This window comes from Cnephaeus nilssonii, assembly GCF_951640355.1.
Source record: "Cnephaeus nilssonii genome assembly, chromosome: 13".
In the NCBI taxonomy this organism is placed as follows: Eukaryota; Metazoa; Chordata; class Mammalia; order Chiroptera; family Vespertilionidae; genus Cnephaeus; species Cnephaeus nilssonii.
Window position 1 is genome coordinate 82,196,142 of NC_137084.1, and position 27,218 is coordinate 82,223,359.

At 46.7% G+C, this 27,218-nt stretch overlaps 1 protein-coding gene across 1 annotated transcript in view; it reads right to left on the reverse strand.

Moving 5' to 3' along the window:
* Positions 1-19,957: 19,957 nt before the first annotated feature.
* Positions 19,958-27,218, reverse strand: part of DDX6 (DEAD-box helicase 6) — a 36,026-nt gene continuing 28,765 nt past the window's right edge. Inside the window, 3 exon segments of the mRNA XM_079787168.1 lie at positions 19,958-24,328; positions 25,812-25,994; positions 26,532-26,633. Coding sequence (XP_079643294.1) covers positions 25,819-25,994; positions 26,532-26,633 — 278 coding nt within the window. The 3' untranslated portion in view covers positions 19,958-24,328; positions 25,812-25,818.

The window sequence follows — 27,218 nt, forward strand, 5'->3', positions numbered from 1 at the left end:
GGTGGCCGCGGCTGCAGCCGGTGAGCGAGCTCAGGCAGCTCCTGCCTCTGGGGCACCGCCTGGCCCACCTGCCAAGGCAGCAAAGTCCACGTCGGAGGCGTGGCCACCTGAGGGGTAGCCAAGGAGGCAGCGGTGCCCAGGCAGAGCCAGCAGACGCTGTGAGCGCGGGCAGCGGGATTAGAGTTGCCTCAGGAAGGTCACGCCTGCCTCGGCGTCAGGGAAGACGAGTTAAAGGGGCAGAGGGTGTGCGGGGCCCAGGACGGGCTGCAGCTGGGACCCAGGGTCGATGGGTGGGGAGGGTGCCCACTGCCAGCCACCGCCACCTGAGCAGTGATTGCCCGGATGCCTTCATGATGGTCTGTGGCCTTCCCTTTACGTCCCGGGCTCGCCGTCCAGGATGCCGCTGGTAGGGCCTGGGCAGTGTGGGCCTGCGACAGATGGCCGGGCCCTGTGCCCCCTCCCACCGCCCAAGCCACCTCCACTGAAGTGAGCCTCCTCCTTCCTGCCACCCGCCCCCAGAGGCTCAATACTTCCTTCCTTCCTTTTTGAAAATTTTTATTGTGGTTAAGTACATGCAGGGGTCCTCAAACTTATTAAACTGGGCCAGTTCACTCCTCAGACCGTTGGAGGGCCGGACTGTAGTTTAAAAAAAACTATGAACAAATTCCTATGCACACTGCACATATCTTATTTTGAAGTATAAAAACAAAACGGCAAAAACACCCGCATGTGGCCCGCGGGCCGTAGTTTGAGGACGCCTGAGTACATGTAACACAAAATTTGCCATTTCAACCTGTTTTTGTTGTTGTTAATCTTCACTCAAGTATATTTTTTCCATGGACTTTTTCCCCCTTTTTTCTCCATTGATTTTTTGAGAGAGTGGAAGGGAGTGAGGGGAAGAGAAGAGATAGAAACACCGACATGAGGGAGACACATCCATTGGTGGCCTCCCACATGAGCTCCAGCCGGGCCGGGGATCTAACCTGCAACCCAGGTAAGTGCCCTTGACCATAAATCGAACCCATGACTCTTTGGTGCCTGGCAGATACTCTAATCATTGAGCAGCACTGGTCAAGGCTCACCATTTTTAAGAGCACAATTCAATTCAATTCAATTTATGCCTCATTTACAATGTTGTGCAATTATCACCAACATCTATTTCCAAACTTAAAAAAAATTTTTTTTATTGATTTCAGAGAGGAAGGGAGAGAGATAGAGATATAGAAACATCAATGATGAGAGAGAATCACCGATTGGCTGCCTCCTGCACCCCCCACCCCGCACTGGGGGGATCGAGTCTGCAACCTGGCCATATGCCCTTGGCCGGAATCGAACTTGGGACCCTTCAGTCCACAGGCCGACGCTCCATCCACTGAGCCAAACCGGCTAGGGCCCAAACTTTTTTTAATGATCCCACACAAACACTCTATAACTCTTAAGCAATAACTCCTCAGGCCCTTCTCTCCACAGCCCCTGGGAGCCATTATTCTACTTTCAGTCTGGACACATTTGCCTGTTCTCCGTGTGTCTTGTAAGTGGAATCATGCAATGTTTGTCATTTGTGCCTGGTCTATGTCACTTCGCATAATAAAGACTATTCCATTGCGTGTACGTATCCATTCAGCTGTCGGACCGGTGGGTTGCCTTCACCTTTTAGTTGTTTGGATCATGCTGCTGTGACCATGGGTGTAAACGGTCTTGGGGACCCGCGCTCAGTTCTTTTGAGTATGTGCCTAGAGGTAGGCTCGCTGGGACATATGGTGACTCAATGTTTAATTTTTGAGGAACCATCAGACAGTGTTCCACAGTAGCTGTTCCATCTTTCATTCTCCCCAACAGTGCACAATGGCTCCAGTCTCACCATCCTCCCCAACACTTGTTCTTTTCTTTTCTTTTTTTAATATATATATTCTTACTGATTTCCGAGAGGAAGGGAGAGGGAGAGAGAGAGAGAGAAACATCAATGATGAGAGAGAATCATTGACTGGCTGCCTCCTGCACACCCCCTACTTGGGGAGATCGAGCCCGCAACCCCGGCATGTGCCCTTGTCCAGAATCGAACCTGGGACCCTTCAAGTCTGCAGACCAATGCTCTATCCACTGAGCCAAACCAGTGAGGGCAACACTTGTTCTTTTCTCTGTGTGTGTGTTTTAATGTTTTGCTTTTGTTGTTTTTTAATCCTCATCCGAGGATATTTTTCTATTGATTTTTAGAGAGAGGGAAAGACAGAGAGAAACATTGATGTGAGAGAAACACATCGATTGGTTGCCTCCTGCATGAGCCCTGACCAGGGCCTGGGCCAGGAAGGAGCCTGCAACCAAGGTTCGTGCCCTTGACTGGAATCGAACCTGGGATCCTTTGGTCTGCAGGCCGGCGCTCTGTCTACTGAGCCAAACTGGCTAGGGCTGTGGTTATTTTTTAAATAATAGACATCCTAATGGGTAGGAAGTGATGTCTCATTGTGTTTTTTTTTTTAAAATAAATCTTTATTGTTCAGATTATTACAGTTGTTCCTCTCCCCCCCCCCCCATAGCTCCCCTCCACCTGGTTCCCACCCCACCCTTTGCCCTTACCCCCGCCCCCACTGTCCTCATCCATAGGTGTACGATTTTTGTCCAGTCTCTTCCCACACCCCCCACACCCCTTTCCCCCTGAGAATTGTCAGTTCACTCCCTTTCTATGCCCCTGATTCTATTATATTCACCAATTTATTCTGTTCATCAGATTTTTTATTTACTTGATTTTTAGATTCACTTGTTGATAGATATGTATTTGTTGTCACTTTGTTGTTTATAATTTTTATCTTTACCTTTTTCTTCTTCTTCTTCTTAAAGAATACGCTTCAGCATTTCATATAATACTGGTTTGGCGGTGATGAACTCCTTTAGCTTTTTCTTATCTGTGAAGCTCTTTATCTGACCTTCAATTCTGAATGATAGCTTTGCTGGGTAGAGTAATCTTGGTTGTAGGTTCTTGCTATTCATCACTTTGAATATTTCTTGCCACTCCCATCTGGCCTGCATAGTTTCTGTTGAGAAATCAACTGACAGTCGTATGGGTACTCCCTTGTAGGTAACTAACTGTTTTTCTCTTGCTGCTTTTAATATTCTCTCTTTTGTCTTTTGCTCTTGGCATTTTAATTATGATGTGTCTTGGTGTGGTCCTCTTTGGATTCCTTTTGTTTGGGGTTCTGTGTGCTTCCTGAACTTGTAAGTCTATTTCTTTCACCAGGTGGGGTAAGTTTTCTGTCATTATTTCTTCAAATAGGTTTTCAGTATCTTGCTCTCTTTCTTCTTCTGGCACCCCCATAATTTGGATGTTGGTACACTTAAAGTTTTCCCAGAGGCTCCTTACACTATCTCCATATTTTTGGATTCTTTTTTCTTTTTGCTTTTCCGGTTGGGTGTTTTTTGCTTCTTTGTATTTCAAATCTTTGACTTGATTCTTGCGATCCTCTAGTCTGCTGTTGGATCTCTGTATATTATTTTTAATTTCATTCAGTGTACACTTAATTTCTAGTTGGTCCTTTTTCATATCCTCAAGGGTCTCACTAAATTTATTGGCCTTTTCTAGAAAATTCTTGAGTAACCTTATAACTGTGGTTTTGAACTCTATATCCAGTAGTTTGCTTTCCGCCATTTCTTTCATTTGTGACCTGTTTCTTTGTCTCCTCATTTTGGCTGCTTCCCTGTGTTGATAGAGTGGCTTTGTGTGCTAGGTGTCCTATAGGGCTCAGTGCCTCAGCCTCCCCAGTTACCTGAGGTGGACACTCTTGGTGCACCCCTTTGTGTGCACAGTCTTGTTGTAGTAAAGCCTTGATTATTGTTGGTATCACTGGGAGGAATTGACCTCCAGGCCAATTGGCTGTGAGGATCAGCTGTGTCTACGATGGGAGAACTTCTGTGCTGGAGACACCCTTATGAGACAAGACTTGGCTTCAGTGGGGCTATGGTGCTCACTGAGTCTGCCCCCTGAGTGTGTCCCTTATGGATCTGAGGAGTTGTAATCTGGATGGTCCTACTCTGACCCCTGGGTACACTGGCTCTTGGATCTCCAAGGAGGTGCTAATTTAGCCTCTGCCTGAGGCCACCCAGCAGGAGCTACAGAGAGATCTGCAGATTCCTCTTCTTTGTTTGGGTTTTGGAGGTGCCCAGATGAGGCCTAGCTGTGAAGCAATGCAAGCTGCTGTGGGGCCTTGGGCCTTCTTTTGGATGTTAGGGGTCTCTCTGACTCAGCTGCAGTTTGTTAGGTAATTTTAGATTTCAAAGCACCAGGCCATTCATATGCAAAAGCCTCTGCGCTCAGCTTGGATGGGGCGGAATCTCAGGGCGGAGCAAACAGCAATGGCTTCCCATCAGCCCTGCTCTAAGAGGCCCGTGGGTCTCAGTGTCCCACGGTAATTGCTGCAAGCACCTCTGAGAGAAAGCCGCCCTCATGTTTCGCCCACTGCCAGACAGTCCAGTTTCTTCCCGTATGAGTCTGGGTCCCCAGAGTTTCGCCCGGAACTGGAGTTCAGAGCAGTCGGGAGCTTTTGTCTCCCTCCCGATTGAGAAAGCCAGCCGTGTACTCGGTTGCCAGCCCCCTCTGTTCGAGCGCCTCCATACCTCTGCTTTCCGCAGCTCCTCTGAGTCTCCGTAAGCTTTTCTCTTTCCTTCTAGTTGTAGAATTTCCACACAGCCAGCCTTCCTGTGGTTCTGGATGATGTCCATTTTGTCTTTTAGTTGTAGTTGTGGGACAGCAGTTCTGGTGTTTACCATGCCGCCATCTTGGTTTCTCCCCACTCATTGTGGTTTTGATGTGCATTTCTCTAATATTAGTGATGCTGAGTATCTTTTGTGTGCTTATTGACTGTTTGTCTATTTTCTTTGGAGAAATGTTTATTCAAGTTTTTTACCCATTTAAAATTTGTAGTAAGTTTTGAAATTGGGGAGTGTGAGTTCTCAGACTTTGTTCTTAATGTATTTTTTAAAATATATTTTTACTGATTTCAGAGGGGAAGGGAGAGGGAGAGAGAGAGAGAAACATCAATGATGAGCGAGAATCATTAATCAGCTACCTCCTACAGGCTCCACACTGGAGATCAATTCCACAACTCAGGCATGTGCCCTGACCAGGAATCGAACCATGACCTCCTGGTTCATAGGTCGACGCTCAACCGTTGAGCCACGCTGGCTGAGCATTTTTTTTCTAATAAATTTTTATTGTTCAGATTATTACTGTTGTTCCTCTTTTTTCCCCCCATAGCTCCCTTCTGCTGGTTCCCACCCCACCCTTTGCCCTTACCCCCTGCACTGTCCTCATCCATAGGTGTATGATTTTTGTCCAGTCTCTTCCCATACCCCCCACACCCCTTTCCCCCTGAGAATTGTCAGTCCATCCCTTTCTATGCCCATGATCCTATTATATTCACCAGTTTATTCTGTTCATCAGATTTTTTATTCACTTGATTTTTAGATTCATTTGTTGATAGATATGTATTTGTTGTCACTTTGTTGTTCATAATTTTTATCTTTACCTTTTTCTTCTTCTTCCTCTTCTTAAAGAATACCCTTCAGCATTTCATATAATACTGGTTTGGCGGTGATGAATTCCTTTAGCTTTTTCTTATCTGTGAAGCTCTTTATCTGAACTTCAATTCTAAATGATAGCTTTTCTGGGTAGAGTAATCTTGGTTATAGGTTCTTGCTATTCATCACTTTGAATATTTCTTGCCACTCCCATCTGGCCTGCATAGTTTCTGTTGAGAAATCAGCTGACAGTCGTATGGATACTCCCTTGTAGGTAACTAACTGTTTTTCTCTTGCTGCTTTTAATATTCTCTCTTTTGTCTTTTGCTCTTGGCATTTTAATTATGATGTGTCTTGGTGTGGTCCTCTTTGAATTCCTTTTGTTTGGGGTTCTCTGCACTTCCTGGACTTGTAAGTCTATTTCTTTCACCAGGTGGGGGAAGTTTTCTGTCATTATTTCTTCAAATAGGTTTTCAGTATCTTGCTCTCTCTCGTCTTCTGGCACCCCCATAATTTGGATGTTGGTACACTTGAAGTTGTCCCAGAGGTTCCTTACACCATCTTCATATTTTTGGATTCTTTTTTCTTTTTGCTTTTACGGTTGGGTGTTTTTTGCTTCTTTGTATTTCAAATCTTTGACTTAAATTTATGAAAGGCTCTACAAATTTAACATCTGCAAGTTTGAGCATTGCTCACTCTATAGCTCAGCATGGAAAAGCGCTCAGTGAGGGAGAATTTATTAAAGAAACTCTCCTAAGATGTGCACCAGTTCTATTTCAAGATATGCAGAATAAAGATGCAATTATTAAGAGAATATCGGAGTTACCACTCAGTAGAAATATCATAAAAGACCGAATAATGAGACTGAACACAAATGTACAACATCAATTAAAGAGAGACATAAGGAAGTGTAAATATTTTTTGATCTCTCTTGATGAAACTACTGATGCCATATCACATGCTCAGTTGGCCATTATTGGTCGATATTCTGATGGTCTCACAATGAGAGAAGAGTTGTTAAAGTTAGTATCAGTGTCAACAAGTAAATCAGGAAGCGAAACATGTAAGGTTGTTATACAAACATTTCGTGACCTAAGCATTGATATCTCTAAAGTTGTGTCAGTGACGACAGGTGGGGCACCAAATATGGTGGGGGAAAAAGTCGGATTTGTCCAATTGTTTACAGAAGCTATTGGACATCCGATTGTGCCTTTTCATTGTATTATCCATCAGGAGGCTTTATGTGCCAAGACAGGATTCACCGACTTAAACGACTTAATGTCAGTTGTTACAAAAATAGTTAATTTAATAGCTGCTCACCCCCTTCACAAGAGAGAATTTTCGTCACTTTTACTGGAGGTTGATTCCACCTACAGTGGACTGCTGATGTACAATAATGTAAGATGGCTGAGCCGAGGCAAAGTTCTTGAGTGCTTTGTGGAGTGCTTTGAAGAAATTAAGGTATTTCGTGACGATAAGGATCTGGGAAACTTTCCTCAGCTTAATGATGATAAGTGGGTCAACACCCTGATGTTGTTTACAGATCTCTCTGTTCATATCAATGAACTGAACTTAAAGTTACAAGGTTTGGGCAAAAGTATTGACGTTATGTTTGGATACATAAAAGCTTTTGAAAGTAAAGTTAAAATTTTCAAGTGAGATGTAGAAACTAAAACTTATAAGTATTTTCCTCGAGTAACAAAGTATTTTGAGAAGGCCAGTGCAGCTGCACAAAATGAAATGGAACTCTTGCATATGAAGTACCAGCATGTTTTAGACTCATTACTTGACCAGTTTAGTGATAGATTTAGTCAATTTAGAAGTCTAGAACAGACCATGAAAATAATTAAGTATCCTGTTGTAGTAGTCTACAGTAGTTTGGAATTAAATGGTTTCCAATGGATGCAAATTGATGATTTGGAGATGCAACTTGCAGAATTTCAAGACAGTATCTGGGCTCAGGTGTTTGTCGACTTGAGGTCAAAGCTTGAGAATCTGGAAAGGTGCCACTTAGAGAATCAAGAGGAATGCCATTAAGAACAGGAAATTTGGAGTGCCTGGAACCGACTACCAGACACTTTAAGCACCCTGAAAAATATAGCAATGGCTTTACTCACAATTGTTCCCTCTACATACTTTTGTGAGGCCTTATTCTCAGCGTTAAATAATATAAAAACCAACAAAAGAAACAGATTGACACATGAAGTTAGTAGCGCTTGCTTGGGCCTGAAGTGTACAAAATACCAACCTTCAATTGAAGATTTAGCCAATGAAATTCAGCAACAAAAAAGTCACTAATAGTCAGGTTAGTTAAAGAATTTTCCCTCCCCTCACTTACCTTAGTTCACGGCACCCCACACAAGCTAAATAATATCAAGATCAACAAAAGAAACTGACTGACGGATGAACAAAGAAGTCACTAAGCAGGTAAGTTAAATATTTAGTTTTTGGTTTATTAAATACAATTATATATAACAATTATACATTTATGTTATTTAAACTATAAATATCGCGAAATAATGTTTTTTCCTCAAAGTGACACACTACCTGAGTTATGCTCAGTTTTTTGGCGAAGTTTGACACACCAAGCTCCAAAGGTTGCCCATCACTGGCCTAGGAGGATAGCTTGCTATCAGGTAGTGTGGTATCTCCACCTTTGTTCTTCTTTCTCAGGATTGCTGTGGCTATTTGGGGTCTTCTGTGGTTCCATACAAATTTTTGAATTACTTGTTGTAGTTCTGTGAAATATACCATTTATATTTTGGTAGGAATTGCATTGAACCTATAGATTGCTTTCGGTAATATGAACATTTTAATGATGGTAATTCTTCCTATCCATGAGCACAGTACATCCTTCCATTTATTTGTACTTTAAATTTCTTCCTTCAGTGTCTTAGAATTTTCCTAGAACAGTTCTTTTCCCTCCCTGGTTAAACTTATTCCCACATTTATTTATTTTTTTTTGAGGCAACTGTAAATGGGATTGTTTTCTTAGCTTCCCTTTCTAGTAGTCCATTGTTGGTGTATGAAAACGCAACAATATTTATTTCGTATCCTGCAGGTGGGATGGGAGGTGCGCCCAGGCTGAGGGTGCCCGGCTCTGCCCCAGGGACAACATCGGGACCCTGGCCTTGGAGTTGGACTTCTGGGCTGAGAAGAGGAACGTCTCTGTGAGCTTGGGGGGGAAGAGCTACGTCCTGAATCGCTACCACGTCCCTTACGGGGGACCCAGGTGAGGCCCATGTCTTCACTCCTGTGTGTCATCAGGCCCCTGGCCGGAGGGCACGTGACTCGCCCCCTCTCAGATGGCGAGACTGGGGATGGGGCTGCGTCTTAGGAAAGGAGTCCTGGGCTGAAGCTAGTGCGGCCTGCGCCACCTTCCCCTACTCCATGCCACTGGCCTGGCCTTTGGAGACCCCACAGAGTCTGCAGCCATGAGTGCCAACGTGGGACAGTGGGTGCCCGTGGGCAGGATGCCCTGGGTGGTGTCCCACTGTCAGAGGCCCAGGGCCTGGGGCTGGAAAAGGGTGCCTCAGGTCCCCTGCCCCTGCCCCTGCCCCTGCCCCTGTTCCTGCCCCTGTCCCTGCCCCTGCCTCTGTCTCTGCCCCTGCCCCTGCCCCTGTCCCTGCCCCTGTCCCTGCCCCTGCCCCTGTCCCTGCTCCTGCCCCTGCCCCTGCCTCTGTCTCTGCCCCTGTCCCTGCCCCTGCCCCTGCCCCCGTCCCTGCCCCTGCCCCTGCCCCTGCCCCTGCCCCTGCCCCTGTCCCTGCTCCTGCCCCTGCCCCTGGCCCTGCCCCTGCCCCTGTCCCTGCCCCTGGCCCTGGCCCTGCCCCTGCCCCTGTCCCTGCCCCTGCCCCTGGCCCTGCCCCTGTCCCTGCCCCTGCCCCTGGCCCTGCCCCTGCCCCTGCCCCTGCCCCTGCCCCTGTCCCTCACCCTGTCCCTGCCCCTGCCCCAGCCCCAGCCCCTGTCCCTGCCCCTGTCCCTGCCCCTGCTCCTGCCCCTGCTCCTGCTCCTGCTCCTGCCCCTGCCCCTGCTCCTGCCCCTGCTCCAACCACCTCCACCTGCAGATCAGACCACTGTTTTGTTGCCCTCAGTTGTGCATGGCTGGCCTTGGCCACGAGGATGCCTGCCCCCGTGGAATGGGGGGCCCGCGCCCCCGCTGTGAGTGTGTGGTGGCGGCATCTCCGCACTTGGCAGCAGGTTTCCGGAAGGAGAAGGTGCTCTGGGCCGGTGGCAGCAGGTCCTGCTGTCTGTGGTCGCCTCTGCCCCACCTCTCGTTCTCACCTCGCCGCCCGCCGTGACTGCGCTCCCGCCCCCAGGGGACAGGGCCGGGCCCAGGGCGGGGCCTCCGCTCACTCACCCTGCTGGGCCGTCTCAGCACAGCAGGTCCGCCCTGCCGGTTCTCTCTCTCTCCCTGGAATCCAGGGGACCTGCAACGTTCGCTCCCCAAGAGACTTTTTTTTTCAATTTATGTTCACCACAGAAGTTTTAAAAATAAATATTTTATTGATTTCAGAGGCAGGGAGAGGGAGAGATAGAAACATCAATGATGAGAGAGAATCATGGATGGGCTGCCTCCTGCACGCCCCACACTGGGGATCGAGCCTGCAACCCGGGCCTGTGCCCTGACCGGGAATCGAACTGTGACCTCCTGGTCCATAGGTTGACGCTCAACCCCTGACCGCACGGGCCGGGCTCCCTGAGAGACTTCTAGAGCCGAGCGGGGTTCCAGGAGCCCCGAGGCGGGTGAGGGGCTCCCTCCGGGACGGTCTCTGTGGCCGGAGGGGGGCGCAGGTGGTGTGGGACCAGTAGATGCCCCATCTCCCAATCTTTCAACGTGGAAATACATCTTTTTACTTAAAATGTCCCAAAGTCTACGTGTCCCAATGTCCCGTTCTAGCTGGAAACCTGGGGGAGCTGCCTGTGTGCGGAGGAGCGGTAGGAGGAGAGGGCCCACCGCAGGGCGCCCCATGAGGCCTCAGCCGGCCCCTGGGCACGGGGACCCCGCTCACCGCGAGGCCCTTCTCTGCGGAAATCGCTTCAGAGCCAAAGTGAGAAAATGCCGTCACGCGTGGGAGGCCACGGCGATGGATAAACACGGCGCTTGTTCTTCTCCTCTGGCCTGGATCCGCCGCGGCCCAGAGGGGTTCCCTGACCTTCTGGGGGTCCCCTCCCAGGTCTCAGCGCCACGAGCATCATCAGTGGGAAAGCCACACTGAACACCCGCTCAGCTCGGACTTGGCAGCGAAGCCGCGCGGTGTGGGGTGGACAGAGAGGGGACCCCGAGACCCGCAGCCTCTCCTGAGTCCTCGGAGCGGCCCTCCCAGCACCGCCCTGCGGCTCCCGCCGGCCTCGGGGAGCCTCTGCGGCCCTGACCGGCGCTTCTTGGAGAAGAGGGACTAGTCCCCTCGGGCCTCAGCACAGGCTGAGCAGCAGGAAGCGGCTGCTCTCCCGGGCCCCCCTCCAGCTCCAGGCGGCCGGCGGCTGGACAGAGCAGAGGTCAGCGGAAGCCGCAGGAAGGGGCTCGGGGAGAGCCCCGGGGAGAGCTCGCTGTGGCTGCTCAGCTGGTTGCCACGCGATCCCGGCTGGACACGCAGGCAGACCAGCGACTGATCCCTCCCCCACCGATGCCTCTCCCCGTAAGCACGTCCTCAGGTGAGGAATGAGTGAGTGAGTGAGTGAGTGAACGAGTGAACGGGGGGAAGACTCAGCGGGCTTTGCACGTTGCCCCCTGCCCTCCCCACTCCTTCCTGCCTTGGGCACAGGTGACGTGCCTGGCACGCAGAGGCCGCCTGGCACCACCAGGCGATGGGCTGAGGCTGAAGACCACACGCTTACGGCGGAGAGCGAGAGGTGGAGGGAGCCGCCCGGGCCCTGCCCGGCCCTGGGCTCTGGCTGTAGGACAAAAACAAACCCAAGCGGCTGGCGGCCAGGGTCCTGTCACTTTGGGCTGAAGGTCTCTGACGGGCGCAGACTGTCCGGACCCTCCCCGGGCAGCGGGGCCCCGGCTGGAGGCAAGGCAGCGCTCGCAGCTCCCAGGTGCTGGCGATGTCCCGCTCAGGACCTGACTCCGTGGCGCTGCTTGCAGCGCCCTGTGCGCCCTGACACGTCCCTGTATTGTGCTGGAGCTCTTAATACACGTATCTGAAATTTTAAAATAGTCCATCCGCCAGGCCCCCACGGCTCAGGGGTTGAGCGTGGAACTGTGAACCAGGGCGTCAGGGATAGAGTCCCAGTCAGGGCGCCTGCCCGGGTTGCAGGCTGGATCCCAGTCTGGGGCGTGCAGGAGGCAGCTGGTCAATGATTCTCCCTCACCATTGAGGTTTCTCTCTCCCCCGCTCCCTTCCTCTGAAATCATAAAACAATACTGAAAAGAGAGCCCGACGCCAGCCTGGTTTGGCTCCCTGGGGCATAGTCTGGACTGCAGGCGGCCGCGTGCAGCCCCAGGAGCCCGCTCGGACGCAGGGCCAGCTCGCAGGGCAGGGGCGGGCGGTCTGGCTGGTCCCTGGGCCCCAGCACCGAGCCGTGCTGCTCCTCCTCTTAGATCAGCTGCAACCTGCAGACCAGCAGCTTCCGAGTGAGAACCAAACAGGAGGGCAGGCGGGGAGCGAGCTCCTTCCCACTACAGCCAGGCGCTGCTGCGCAGGCGCCTTTGGAGCCCGGCCCGGCGCCTGCTCTCCTCCTCAGTGCGCAGGCGCGGCCTCACCTGGGCGCTGGGCCCCACCCGGCCCTGCACCTGCAGCCCCACCCCGCCCACTGAGACCTCCTGCCTGTGACCGCGGAGGCCGAGGCTGCTCCGAGTGGGTTTCAGACACGCACCCTGGTTCTGCCACATTGGGTCTCCGTGAGCGCAGACAAGTCATGGGGTCTTTTTGAGCGTAGGCTTCCTCCTTGGAGAACTGGGTGGCCGTCTCCCTTTAGAGGGCGTGGTAAGAACGAGATGTGTTTTTTATGTACGCAGATCGTCAACCAGGGTAGCACCTGTGTTGTGAATGGGTAGAGGTGCCCCAGGAAACTCCATTCCAGCAGCTCAGGGGCCGGGAGGACCGTCACCCCACTGTGCAGACCTCAGGTCACAGCTGACAAACCGTGCCGAGGGGCCGGCAGCAGGTGCATTTAAGGTACCAACCGCTAGGCTTCCCCGGGAGGACCTCCGTGTCCGCCAGGCGCCACAGGGCTGCTGCTCAGGAGCCCTCAGGTGCTGAGCCCCGCAGGACACACACCTGTGGCCAGAGGTGGGGAGCCTGTGCCGTCTGAGCACTGCTCCCCAAAACACCGGGAGGCAGACCAGCCAAGCCCGGCCTCGGGGCAGCAGAGTCAGACTGTCGGGGCCTCTGCCACAGCCTGGATGAGCCCAGAAGAGCCGGTTGCTCGGCTCAGCCGTTGGCATGAAAGTGAAGATGGACAAGAGCAACCACTGAAAGCAAGTCCGTCCACAGGTCCTCGCTCAGCCAGAGGAGTGAAGATTCTGTCAGAAACGTGGGGACTTCGTCACAGCAGACATGAGGGGCTCAGACTCAGGTGGGAAGAGGGACTCTCGTCATTCCTCATGGGGAAGGTAATGCTGAGTATGAACACCCATCCCCTTCCTCACAGCCTTGTCAGCGTGGAAACCCATTCCAAACCCCCAGACTTGATTGAGCAAATGCTCCCTGCAAGCCCCTCCCACCGCGAGGCCGGCGTGTTGTGAGATGCTCACTGGAAAGTCAGGCTCCATCTCTCCCCACAGAGGGCACCTCAGCACCCATGGCTTCCTCTGGCATGTTCTCTGCCCTGCGGATTCTTACAAATTCTTACAAGAGGGATGTGGTTTGGTCAGTCGGCGGGGCGCGGGGGTGGTGGTGGGGGGTAGGGAGCAGGAAGGAAGGGAAGGATCTGATGTGGCAACTTCCAGGCTTGGCTCCAGACTTGGCAACTAAGTGAAGGCTGCTCAGGCGATGTGAGGGTGCAGGAGCGTCTTCTTAGGGCTGAGTCTCATTGGTGTGTGTAATACAGACCAGCCCACAGCACAGCTCCTACCCACCAGGCAGACACAGTATCTTGTTCCTTCAGAGTAGGAAAAACTCAGAGCAGATGGAAAAGTTCAGAGTGTAATGATAAGAAGCATAGGTATGCCTACCACCTTGCTTTATCCTATTTTCTTCAGATTTTGTTTTGAAAACTGAAACATTAACGGGTCCAACTGACACATCCTGTCTACCTGTCCTGCTTGCACTCCTGCCCCCCAGGGGAAAGTGCCCCCCCCCATGTCTTTATGCTTTTACTGTATGTATTTGCAAACAATGGATAGCATTGCTTTGCATGTTATTTTTTATTGTTGTGAATATACATAACATCAAATTGACAATTTTCCCCATTTTTAATCTTTTTTTCAGATCCTTGTTTTTCATTACGTTCAGTACGTCATGCCATTCCCTTCTGGCCTGTAGTTTCTGATGAGAAATCAGGTGTCAGCCTTATGGGAGCTCCTTTGTAGGTAACAAATTGCTTTTCTCTTGCTGCCTTTAAGATTCTCTGTCTTTAAATTTTGGCATTTTAATCATGATGTGTCTGGCTGTGGGCCTGTTTGGGTTCTTCTTGCTTGGGGTTCTCTGTGCCTCCTGAACTTGTGTGACTTTTTCCTTTACCAGGTTAGGGAAGTTTTCTGTCATTATTTCTTCAACCACATTCTCTATCCCTTTCTCTCATTCTGCCTCTTCTGGCACACCTGCTATTCTAATATTGTCACATTTCATGTTGTCCCACAGCTCCCTTAAGCTGTCCTCCTGTTGTTTAATTGTTTATTCTTTTTTGTTCTCTGATTGATTTTTTCAACCCTGTCTTCTAATTCACTTATTTGATCCTCAGCTTCCCCTAATCTGCTGTGTATTCCTTCCAATGTGTTCTTTATTTGTGCTGTCATTCTTTATTTCTGTTTTCATAGTTACTATATCTTTTCTCATGCTGTTTAGCATCTTTACCATCATTATTCTGAATACTATATCAGATAAATATCTTATCTCCACTTCATTTATCTCTTCTTCTGGAGAATTCTCTTGTTCTTTCATTTGGGGGTTGTCTCCTCCAGTGCCATGAAGAGAAGTCTCCATAACTTTCGGCTGTGAAAACAGTGGGGATTGTGACTGAGTGACACGAAGGCTGCTGGAGTCCCAGGCAGTTCTCTTAAAGGGCCCATGCATGGACTTACTTGGACTCCCTCCCTCTAGCTCCAGCACTGGGGCAGCAGCTTGAAAGGCACAAGAGACATATGAGGAGGAACAGCAATGTCCAGCATCAGAGTGAGGGCTGGGCTGGGGTGGTGGTGGTGCACAGCTTTCTACCAGACAGAAGTGTTGGCAAAGTCCATTGTTAATTTCCCAAGCCCTCCCCATATAGAGCCTGTCTTGGCACATGCTTCAGATTTTCCTAAAATCTCTCAAACAGGAAGCATCTAGCCTCAGCATGCCCCATACCTCTCGCTAAAAGGCCTCAGGCCCAGCACTGGCAGTGGCTGGCCTTGTTTTGCAGCTTGGCCTCACCTGGGCACTTCCAAGCCCAGCACACGCAGCAGCCATCTGCACATAACTTCGTAGGTTATGCACGGTGGCCCTGGCAGAACACAAGTGGCGGTTGACCTTGGCCTGCACCTCCCAGGATGCCCCAGAGCCAGTGCACCTGGACAGCTTCTGACCACATCAAACATTGATGTGCGAATAACAATCAAGGCTCAACTATAAGAGGAGGGTATACACAGCCCACCTAGGGGGTGCATCTTGAGTGCCCAACTTGGGTGACCAGGGGAGGCTATGCCACTGGACCCTACAGGTCACCTACTACATTAAGCCATTCTATCAAGTCTGGGAGACGTAGCAGCTCTACATAACACAAGAAAAAAACACAGGGAGGCTGCCAAAATGAGGAGACAAAGAAGCATATCCCAAATGAAAGAACAGAGCAAAACTCCAGAAAAAGAACTAAACAAAATAGAGACAAGCAATCTACCAGATGCAGAGTTCAAAACACTGGTTATAAGGATGCTCAATGAACTTAGGGGAAGAGTAGAGGAACTTAGAAATTCAACAAAGAGACAGGAAACATAAAAACAGAACTAAAAAACATAAAAAAGAACCAGTGAGAAATGAAGAATACATAAACTGAAATGAATATATTACAGGCAATCAACAGATTACATAAAGCCAAGAATCAAATCAATGATTTTGAATATATGGAAACAGAAATCACCCAATCAGCACAGCAAAAAGAAAAAAAGAATTAAAAAAATAAGGGTAGTATAAGGAGCCTCTGGGACAACTTTAAGTGTACCCTCATCCGCATTATGGGGGTACCAGAAGGAGAAGAGGGCAAGGAATGGAAACCCTATGTGAAAAAATGACAGAAAACTTCCCTAACCTGGTGGGGGAAATAGACATACAAGTCCTGGAAGCTCAGAGAGTCCTAAACAAGATGAACCCAAATAGGTCCACACCAACACATCATAATTAAAATGCCAAAAGGTTAAAGACAAAAGTTAAAGTAGCAAGAGAAAAGCAGTTAGTTGTCTACAAGGGAGCACCCATGACTGTCAGCTGATTTCTCAACAGAAACTTTGCAGCCCAGAGGGAGTGGCAAGAAATGTTCAAAGTCATAAAAAGGAAGGACCTACAACCAAGATTATTCTACCCAGAGAAGCTATCATTTAGAATTGAAGGTCAGATAAAGAGCTTCACAGACAAGAAAAAGCTAAAAGAGTTAATTGCCACCAAACCAGTATTATATGAAATGTTAAAGGGTCTTCTTTAAGAAGGGGAAGAAAGATAAAAACTATGAACAAGAAAATGGCAATAAATACATATTCCTCAACAATTGAATCTAAAAATAAAAATAAACGAACTAGCAGAACAGAGAACATTTTGAGGGTTGCCAGATGGGAGGGGTGTTGGGGGGCTGGGTAAAAAATGTGAAGGGATTAAGATATACAAATTGGTTGTTATAGTATAGTCATGTGGATGTAAATTACAGTATTGGGAATATAGTCAGCAATATTTTAATAACTATCTATGGTGTCAGATGGTGCAAGATTCATTGGGATGATCACTTAGTAAGCTATGTAATGTCCAATCACTAGGATGTACACCTGAAACTAATAATGCATGTTAATAGTAATTTTAAAAATATAACATGATTTTTCAAAAGTGTATTTCTTCTTTTCCAAATATACAGTCAACCTAGTAAATAGTCACAAGTCCTTTTGAGGAAGTTTAGAAAGGGGACTCAGCTTCCCTTTTATTTAGAGGCTCTGTGTCAGTGAACTGGCTCAAGCCTCAAAACTTCAGAGATGTTCAACAGACTGGCTCAAGTCAGAGTTCTGCTCACCAGATCTAGAGCTTTTCCGTGCATACACATCAAGTAAACCATCAGAAGACTGCCATCTATTCAGTTCTAGGGACACTGTAGTCAATTAGCTAAGGACAAAGGTGTCTACAGATAAGGGTCCCTCTTCAGAACTCCCAGAAGCCTTCTTCTCTTTGTTTGTTAATTACATTCTCATAATTTTAATTCTTATGTATGCCTTTGAGGGCCTATTGTTGCTAATTGCTATAGCCCCTGGATTTGTCCATGCCTTGCTTTTCCGTTACCTGCAGTTTATTCCATGGTACCACTAGCAGAAATTGGAATTATGATACTGTATACCATGGGTTACTCATATCCCATCCCCTGCCTCCCCTCCACCAATCCCCATAGGCTATCATTGATCTCATCAAATACACCCAATCCCAGAATCTTAGTCTAAGAATCTATTTCCTGAGGTCACTTCTGGTCCCAATTACTGTCTGAGTCCCAACACAGAACAGAGGGCACTCTTGTAAAAGGAGGGAATCTGAGGACAGTTTACTTACATACGCCCTATTTACAAAGGGAGAGGTGTAGGAAAACCCAAGTGAGTGGAGGGGGGAAAAGATCCCGAGGCAAAGAAATCCTCAGTACAGTCTGTAATTAGATTAAGTCTTGCACAGTGTGGCAAAAGTAGGTGTACAGTTGTTCATATGGAAATATGGTAATCTATACTAATAAAAGCCTAGGTGGCCCTCACACCCTCGCGAGACGCCCTCAAGTCATCACAAGATGGCCATCACAAGATGGCTGGCAGGGGAGGGCAGTTGTGAGTGATCAGGTTGGCAGGGGAGGGCAGTTGGGGGCGAACAGGCCAGCAGGGGAGGGCAGTTGGGGGCAATCAGGCTGGCAGGGGAGCAGTTAGGTGTCAATCGGGCTGGCAGAGGAGCAGTTAGGGGGAGATCAGGCAGGCAGGCAGAAGTGGTTAGGGGCAATCAGGCAGGAAAGCAGGCAAGTGGTTAGGAGCCAGCAGTCCTGGATTGTGAGAGGGATCAGGCCTAAACCGGCAGTCAGACATCGCTCAAGGGGTCCCAGATTGGAGAGGGTGCAGGCTGGCTGGGGGACACCCCTCCCCAGTGCACGAATTTCATGCACTGGGCCTCTAGTATTACCTAATAGACTAACATGTAAATTGATCGTACCTCCGCTATGCCCACCAGCCAACCAGGAGTGATATGCAAATTAACCCAACAAAGATATGCAAAGATTTGCATAAACAGGCACCGAGCGACTGTGGGTGGGCGGGATGCTTGCGTTGTCACCATGGCAACAACACAGGCGTTCTGTCCCACCCCTGGTCTCTCAGGGCCTCTGGGCCGGAGTGAAAAGTGTGGGAAGTGGTTATAGGGTTAAGCCTCGGACTGACCTGTGGCAGGATCACAAACAAGTTCGTTTGGAGGGCAGACCCCTCCCAGCATAATTAAGCCTGATCCTGTAACTGATCCCTAGATCTTTCCTGGGTAGCTAGTGGGCTGTGGGAGGGGCAGCAAGTGCTGCCAAAATAAGTGAAACTTACAAGAACATTGTTAATTGCCTTGTTTATCCCTGATTATAAATAAAGCCTCAGCTTTGCAGTCTGGATCTGTTCTGTGGCCTCAGCCAGGCACAGAAAGATCCACTCAGCCCCAGCTTTCAAATCTATCTCTCCTCTCTTTATTTCTAATATTTCTCAATCCCTGGCCGCCTCCACTTAGAACCGGTTCGTTCATCTCTCTTTCCACGCGGGACGCGGAAAAGGGAGATCCCTGCCACATCAGGCCCCCGCAGAAAAGGTGGTGCCGGCAGCCAGGGGAAAAAAGGCCCATTCTAGCACGAATCTTCGTGCATCGGGCTTCTAGTTTATAATAATAAAAGGGTAATATGCTAATTAGACCGGACAGCCTTCTGGGTGACCTTCTGGGCGAAGCCTGGGCTGCAAGGGAAGCCTGGGTCCTGAGGGAAGCTGGTGCCAGCAGCCGGAGGAAGGCCTACTCTTGCACGAATTCCGTGCATCGAGCCCTTAGTTAATATGTAATACAGAAATAAACTGTTTTTGCACCCTGGCCCATTTGGCTAAGTTGGTTGGGTGTCATCCTATGCACGGAAAAACTGCTGGTTCAATTCCTGGTCAGGGCACAAGCCCAGGTTGGGAATTCAATTCCCAGTAGGGGAGTACCCCCCTTCTTCTGTCTCTAAAAAAAAAAAAGCTTGCCCCAGCCGGTTTGGCTCAGTGGAGAGTGTTGGCCTGCAGACTGAAGGGTCCCAGGTTCAATTCTGATCAAGGGCACATGCCCAGGTTGTGGGCTCATCCCCAGTGGGGGGCTTTCAGGAGGCAGCTGATCCATGATTCTCATCATTGGTGTTTCTCTCTCTCCCTCTGAAATCTATATATTTTAAAAAATAAGTTTTGTGTACTCACAACTATAAACCTACTTTTGCCCCACGCTGCATTGTTAGTTATACCTAAGTATTTCTTTGGGGGCGGGGGTGTCATTTTTAGTTCTGTCTGAATTTCTCATTTAGGTCTTCTTTCCTCAGTGTTTGAAGTTCTTAGCACACAAATGACACTCGTTAGGTTTATTCCTAAGGAAGTTTTGTGGGCATGTTTGTGTTACTGAAACACCTGGTAAGTTCTGGGAAGTGATGACACCTTGTAGACGAACATTTTTTCTTTCCAAATGATTCTTGGTTTGGTTTAGGCTATAAAAATTGACCAAGTGCCCTCGCCTGTTTGGCTCAGTGGATAGAGCATTGGCCTGCGGAATGAAGGGTCCCGGGTTCGATTCTGGTCAAGGGCATGTACCTTGGTTGCAGGCTCAATCCCCAGTGGGGGTTGTGCAGGAGGCAGCTGATCGATGTTTCTTACTCTCTATCCCTATCCCTTCCTCTCTCTATAAAAAAAAAAAAAAAAAATCAATAAAATATATTTAAACATAAATAAATAAAAAATAAAAATTGACCAAGTGAAATGTGGGTGCTGAGCAGTGTCTAACTGGGCTGGATGAAGGCATCAGATTTTATTCAACGGGCTCCACACTGCTCAGCTCGACAGGAATCACTGCAGCGCGCAGCCTCCTGCTGAAGAACGCACCAAACACACAGCTGGAGTTCCAGTGGGCTTTATTGAGATAAATTAACAAAAGCCAAGATTTTATCAACCATCTTTTCTGAACTTTATAACCTCAGCAGAGACTCTGGTCCACATGTGGATCTACAACGTAACACCCCCCAACAAAAAAGGAAGCCCCACTGGAACATTTGCCAATTAACAGAAAGCCAATTGTCCCTTCCCCCAAATGTTTGCAAAATTTTGAGTCCCCACTGTTCATTTCTCAGTGGAACTGGTCCCTTGTGGCTAGGGACAATGAAATTATACCCCATTTTCATTGAACAAAAATTTTCAGGTTTTAGTTTTGTTTCAAAAAGGGAATAGTGACTTTGTTTCCTCCAGGCATCCCTCCCCCACAACCACTGGTTAAAACACAGTAGCCTGTATCTTCATAACCCAACCCTCCCCTCCCCTGCCCAGCATTGTCTACGGAGAATTTAAATGCACTTCCTGTTGGAATCTGTCAGCTGTGGAGGGGCAGAGTCCAGTGCCAGGCTGGCTCCCGCTGACCTCATGAACTGTTACAGCCTTTGGACCCGTAACTCTTTACCCAAAGATGAGTTTTTAGATCAGGAGACTTTTTTTTTGGATTTTTTAAAACTTTAAGGATATACAGTAGAACCACAAGCTCACTCAAGTTCACCAAAAAGTTGACTAACGTCAACTCCCACCAGGCCAATTATTTTGTTTGACAAAGATATTTTGCCAGAAAATGATTCCACAGTAACAATTTTTAAGATACATACAACGCTGAACAAAGTGGCAAATTAAAATAACATGGCTTAATTCCCAAGAATTTATTTCATCTTTGTTACTCATCTGTAAGGTCCGAGTGTGGCTAAAGGCAATGGCTGAGGCTCTAGCTCCAAAGTGTTTCTAACCCTCAGTGCAGACACCCTCCCTCTGGGGCAGTCACCTCCCTCCCACCCCATAAAAAAAAGAAAAAAATTAAGCCGAGTGATCAGAATGAGATGTCTGATTCCAACAACCGACACTCCGGCTCTGTGCTGAGCCGTCTGTTCTAACCCAGCATGATGGTGTCAGACACAAAGCACATGGCAAAGGAAAGATGCTCCCATCTCATTCTGAAAACAAATACTGATAACCGCCCTCCCCCACCCCCCGCCTTTGGGGCCAAACCCTTATTACGGTGCAGGGCAAACTGGAAAATTTAGAGACGTATTTAGGTTTCTCTCTCCTGTACTTCTTCCCATGGAAGATCATTTTGGAATTTAGTCCAACCCTAAAGGAAAGCAAGTTTCTCCATGTGTGGGGAGAGAAAGACAAAACAAGCCCAGAAGCAGCAAGGTGTGCAGCAGTCCATAACCATCACACAACCACACAACCGCAGGCTGGACAATGGGCTGTTATTTAAATATTCAGAAGAGGGAATAGTTTTCATCCAAGTGAACCACTGGAAAAATATTACCATTACTTAAAATAAACACCCTACACCGGAAGAACACGAAAACAATTTCCAATAGTAACAAATGCTCCTTATTGTGAAGGGGATTTAAAAAGAGAGACTAGGATTTGACCTAGTCCTTAGAGCAGCGGTCGCCAACTTTCGGACCTCACGGACCACCAGCGGTCCGCGGACCACCGGCTGGTGACCGCTGCCTTAGAGCATCTTTCCATTTTACAATTCCTATTCAAGAGTCAAGCACCAAAACTGGACGGCCGCCTGTACAAGACCGTGTCCAATCCCGGTGTCCCAGACAGTTTAAGTGCCACTCCTCATCCGAGGCTGTATTCAGTAATACTTTCACTTTAAAGTCTGTGCTTTAAGAGGGACCCACAGGCATGTGGCACCAAGCAGACAGTCTGAGGATGGCAGAGAGGACTGTGCTGTTTATAGTCACCCGCACTCTAGCGAGATATAAAACTGCATTTATGAGCTTTCTTGCTTTTCTTCTAGAATGATCCCTCTTATCTTGCCAGAGATGGGAGAGAAAGAGAGCGCTGCATCAGTACACAGTAAGATATATATATTTTTTTGGTCAAAAGTTGATGCCTTTTAAATTCCCTCCCTCCTCTCCTCCCTGGGAAAAAAGTTACTCCCTTAACTAGGGCTTGTACTTAGTTGCCAACATTGGCTGGCAGAAGAACCTATGTGGCGTGGATACCAAATAAATGAGCTTATTTGGGGGGGGGGGGGGTTGTACTGTGCAGCTCTTGCTAGTTTTAAAGGGGTTAGGGCTATGTCTGATCAGGAGGCATCTGTAGGATTTTGATCTTCAAGGAATTTTGGATGAGTCACAAATCATTTTTGTTTAGAACTAGACAGTCAAAAAAGCAACTTTGAAAAACTGATTTCTTTATCCAGATGAGTTAAGCATGAAAACATAGGTAGGACTTGTACTATTTTAGGGCTTGGAAAAACAATGGAATATGGAAATCAAATTTTAAAAAATTTTTATTTTGCCTTTTTTTTTTTAAACCCTAGATGCCTCCTGATTGACCTAGTACACTGGGTTAAAAGGGAATTAAAAACGTTTTTTAAAAAAAGTTCACTGGTTTTGATTCATCTCACTCCTTTTGCCTGGAGATCAGGCCAAACATCAAGCATGTTGGGAGGGGCACAATTTAATGCAACACTATTGCCTGTAAAGCACTGCCAGCGATTCACAATGCGAACATGACAGTTCTCGTCACAAAGCTAGGGGTGGCAGGCAGCAGCTCTCAGGGTTGCCCCTTCCTGCAAGTTTACGTGTCCAAGTGGGCGGAGGGCAGCACAGCACAGGAAGTGGCCCACGGAAACGAAGCCCCAGAGCTGCTCCCCTTACCGAAGCCGGTGCCGGCCAATACTGTGAGATGCAAACCCACGCTTTACACAGACACTGCTCAAACACTGCCGCTCAAGGGAGTTTCCACACTGCAATGCAGATTCAGCTTTGTCCCCTTTTGCAGAGCTTAAAAAGTTTCTCAAACTTTTGAAAAGGGGAAAAAAGCAAAGTCAGAGAGAGCCTTTCAAAAACAACACCACGAATGACAGGTTTTTGAAGTTCCCTTGCTCCCTCGGCAGGCCTCCTCTAAAGATACCGGAGACAGTGTGGCGGCAAACAGCGGAGACTTCTGGGCCCTTTCTCAGCACAGGGTCCCCACAGGAGTCTGCTCACTACAGTAAGAGGTCAAAGTACTTTCTAGAATTTAGTGTTGCGGAAAACTGAGCCCCTCTCATCTTAGCTGCTCCCATAATCACTCTAATCCCCTTAATCCCAGCAACCTTCATCAAAAAAAAAAAAAAAAGATATATATATATATATATATATATATATGTATGTGTGTGTATATATATATATATACATATACACACATATATATATACACACACATACACATATATGAACGCAGAAAAAAACATATTTACAAAGTTTATACAAGTGTACACACCCAGTTTTCTATGGGACACGCTTTGCCACAGAGGAAAGAGGGTCCAGGCTGACAGGCTACACCTCAAGTGCCACAGCCGCGAGTGGAGACGCACGCGAACCAGTCTTCAGTGCCCGTATGGAGCACAAAGGCTTGTTGTACGGCTCCTGCAACGACAGAGACGCTCTTTCCTTGGGAGCAATGATGTTGCGTCTACTCAGCCCAGAAGAAATTTTACTTGGGATTGTGTGTTGTTTCTTAAATACATGTATTTACAGTGCGGATGAACTGCAGTTGCATATCAACTCCTCCACTTAAAGAAAAAAAAATGGTGCTTAACATTACTAATAGGCTTCATCCTTCAGCCCTGGGCTTGAGTACTGGGTCGAAAGGGAAGAGAGACTTCAACGTGAAACCAAAATGAAATAAAAAGTTTTAAAAAGAAAAAAAGAAAAAAAAAAAAAAAAGGAAAGAATTACTATTGTTGATTCCTTGGGCTGTGTCTAAAAGATGATATTCTGAATGGTCTCATAGCATAAGGCACTTCGCACAAATAAGTAATAAGCTCTTCAGGCTTAAAAAACGGATGAGTCATCAGGGAGAAGTTGAAATGCACAAGAGTCAGCTGTTGGAGAATTCGGAAATAATAGACAAGCTTGTGTGTTCATCAAGATTCTTCTCTTTTTAGGGTTTCTCCCTTCTCTTCTTTCTCCTCCTTCCTTGTCCCTCTTTCCCCAGAAAACATTTTTAAAAATCCAGCAGTTAGTGCAACTAATGTTCAGTCAGCACACAGTGCAAACAAGTGGAACAAAAAAGGTAAATTCCTTCTTTTCAGCTTTTTTCTCTTCACCAGTTAAAAAAGAAAAAAATGTCTGAGTTCTTTTAAGTCTTCATAGTTCCAAAATAAAAGATGAAAAACCCACAAAGAGAAGAGCATCCCCCCCAAAATGATGTGTCACAGATCCAAGCAAGCCTTCTTTAGTTTGTCAAAGCCTAAGGAAAGAAGAAACCTAAAATTAATATCTGTGAAAACAATATGAACTAGGGTGTACAGGTTTTTACATCCCCATTCCAAATACTCTCTCTGTTATAGCGTCTACTCAACTCTTGCCTACTGTAGAGGCCATGCAGGATTAAGGAGTATCTGCCGGCATTCTAGAGGCAGAATGAGAGCCTGATAGTTTTGGCCTCAGCCAGCAATCATTCACAACACTTAAAGCAACTTTTTTCCTCAACCTTACACAAACCTAATAGCTTGCCAATATTCTAACAAACAGTGGCTAGCTTTATGTTTAAGAATTGTTTGACATTTAAAATTTTTAAAAAGTGAAAGTAATTTGAAAAATCTAAAAATAACAGGCAAAATGTTTATTGCTAATTTGGAATTCATCAGCTCTCAAGTTAAATCATATTTTCCTTAGAAAAAACTCCACAAGTCTACTTTCCTCTATGTTGAGCCTTGTTTTGGGCATTTCTATCAGAGCTCAATAGTCACCAAAAGATTAAATGAGAGGGAGGTGCAGAAAACCAGAGTGGGCATTTAAAAAGAGATAATTGCCTAGGGCCGTGGTTGGCAAACTTCGGCTCTCGAGCCACATGCGGCTCTTTGGCCCCTTGAGTGTGGCTCTTCCACAAAATACCACGGCCTGGGCGAGTCTATTTTGAAGAAGTGGCGTTAGAAGAAGTTTAAGTTAAAAAAATTTGGCTCTCAAAAGAAATTTCAATCGTTGTACTGTTGATATTTGGCTCTGCTGACTAATGAGCTTGCCGACCACTGGCCTAGGGGGTGTGACTCAGTGGTTGAGTGTCAAACTAGGAACCAAGAGGTCATGGTTAAATTCCTGGTCAGGGCACATGCCCAGGTTGCCGGCTCGATCCCCAGTAGGAGTGCGTGCAGGAGGCAGCCAACTGATGTTTCTCTCTCGTTGATGTTTCTCTCTACCCCTCCTCTCCCTTCCTCTCTCCCCAAAATCAGAAAAACAAATTTTTTAAATATACAAAAATTTAAAAAGACATAAGTCATCCTCATAACCCAATTACACATTTGGCAATAAGGTATTGTAGGTCATTTAACCTGACTTACTGAGGCACCCATTTGAAATGAAGAGTGAATGCCAAGAGATGATTGAATGATGAGGAAAAGAGAACAGAAAATAGTTTCACACTCAAAATTGCTGAAAAATATTCTCTTTGCTTTCATTATTTCTGAAGTCTGAATTTATCTTGGTACTGCTCCCAGTATCACATTACTTAGGAAGACTGTATTCAAGAACAACATTTATAGATTTTCTAATGAGACAGACCACAACTTCACCCAAGAGATAGCTATTTTACTGTCATTTATGCCAACAAGTGTTTTACCACCCTACATTGCTGTTACGGATGCCAGGACATCAAATTGCCCCCAGGAAAGAGGACTTTGATGTCTTTCCTTTCTTTAAACATATGCTCACTTAGCTATTCTGTAGGTACACACATGCTTGTTATGGTTTATCATCTTCTACAGGCTCGCTGTGGTATTCCGCCACATAGAGGCTCTTGTCAATGTTGCTTGGGATAGGTTTAATTTCTGTTCCCAGCTGCTCCTCAATACTTTTCAGGTTGAAGCGATCATCATATGTGATCAAGTTGATAGCTAAGCCAAGATGACCAAAGCGACCTAACAAAAAAAATTTTTTTAATTAATTAAAAAATGAGTTAAATATGAGAATGTGCATGTGTAAGCCTGTAAGCGTCAAAACCATAAAGAGTTAATGTTTTTGTCCAGTGCCACTCTGGGTATAGGAAACTACTCTTCTACTCTCCTCATATTCATATTACTTCCCAAAAGTAAGCACTCTATTTTACCCTTTTCAAAGGACAAAATAGGTGTTTTTATCAAAAGTTGCCAAAATACACATACTAAACAGTAGTTACAGATTATACCAGAAAAGTGAAGTTTCTTCTTCGTTAATTTTACCTCAAATTATGCATATGGTAGTTAACTTTTCTTAATAAGTGTTCTAGAAAAACTAGAAATTAGTCTTAAACACCGAATAACTGTATTAGTTTTAATTCGCTGTTCTCATTGCTACCACACTATTTCACACAAAACCCCACAAAACTTAGTGACTAAACTTCTCAAAAAACAAACAAAAACAAAACAAAACAAAATAACCCCAAACGTCCACAAAGAGCATCTCCTGTCTTTCCTCACCTGATCTTCCAATACGATGGAGATAGGTCTCTGCCAGCTTTGGGAAGTCAAAGTTTATTACCACATTCACAGCTTGTATATCAATACCTCGGGTAAACAAATCTTAAAAAACAATAACAAAAAACCTCCATTATAACTTTCAATATTGAAGCAATTTTAAGCATTTAAGCATGTGTCTTGGTACTATAATACTACTTAACAAATATTTCTAGTATACCTTAACTGCATTCCTTTCACTTAATAATTAAATGCGTTTTCAAATTACTAGCATTACCTTTCATGCACATTATCACAAATAACTTTGTCACAAGTTATCTTTGCCCAATTCTACAAGGAAATTTTAGAAAATGGTCTAAGGCCGTGGTCGGCAAACTGCGGCTCGCGAGCCACATGCGGCTCTTTGGCCCCTTGAGTGTGGCTCTTCCACAAAATACCACGGCCTGGGCGAGTCTATTTTGAAGAAGTGGCGTTAGAAGTTTAAGTTTAAAAAATTTGGCTCTCAAAAGAAATTTCAATTGTTGTACTGTTGATATTTGGCTCTGTTGACTGATGAGTTTGCCGACCACTGGTCTAAGGTAATTGCAAATACAGGAAGAGACCAGGATAACTGGTAAACTCATAAAACAAATCTCAGGAATAACCAGTAATTTTATTTTCTTTAGTCTGTTTTTTGCTGAATTATTTATA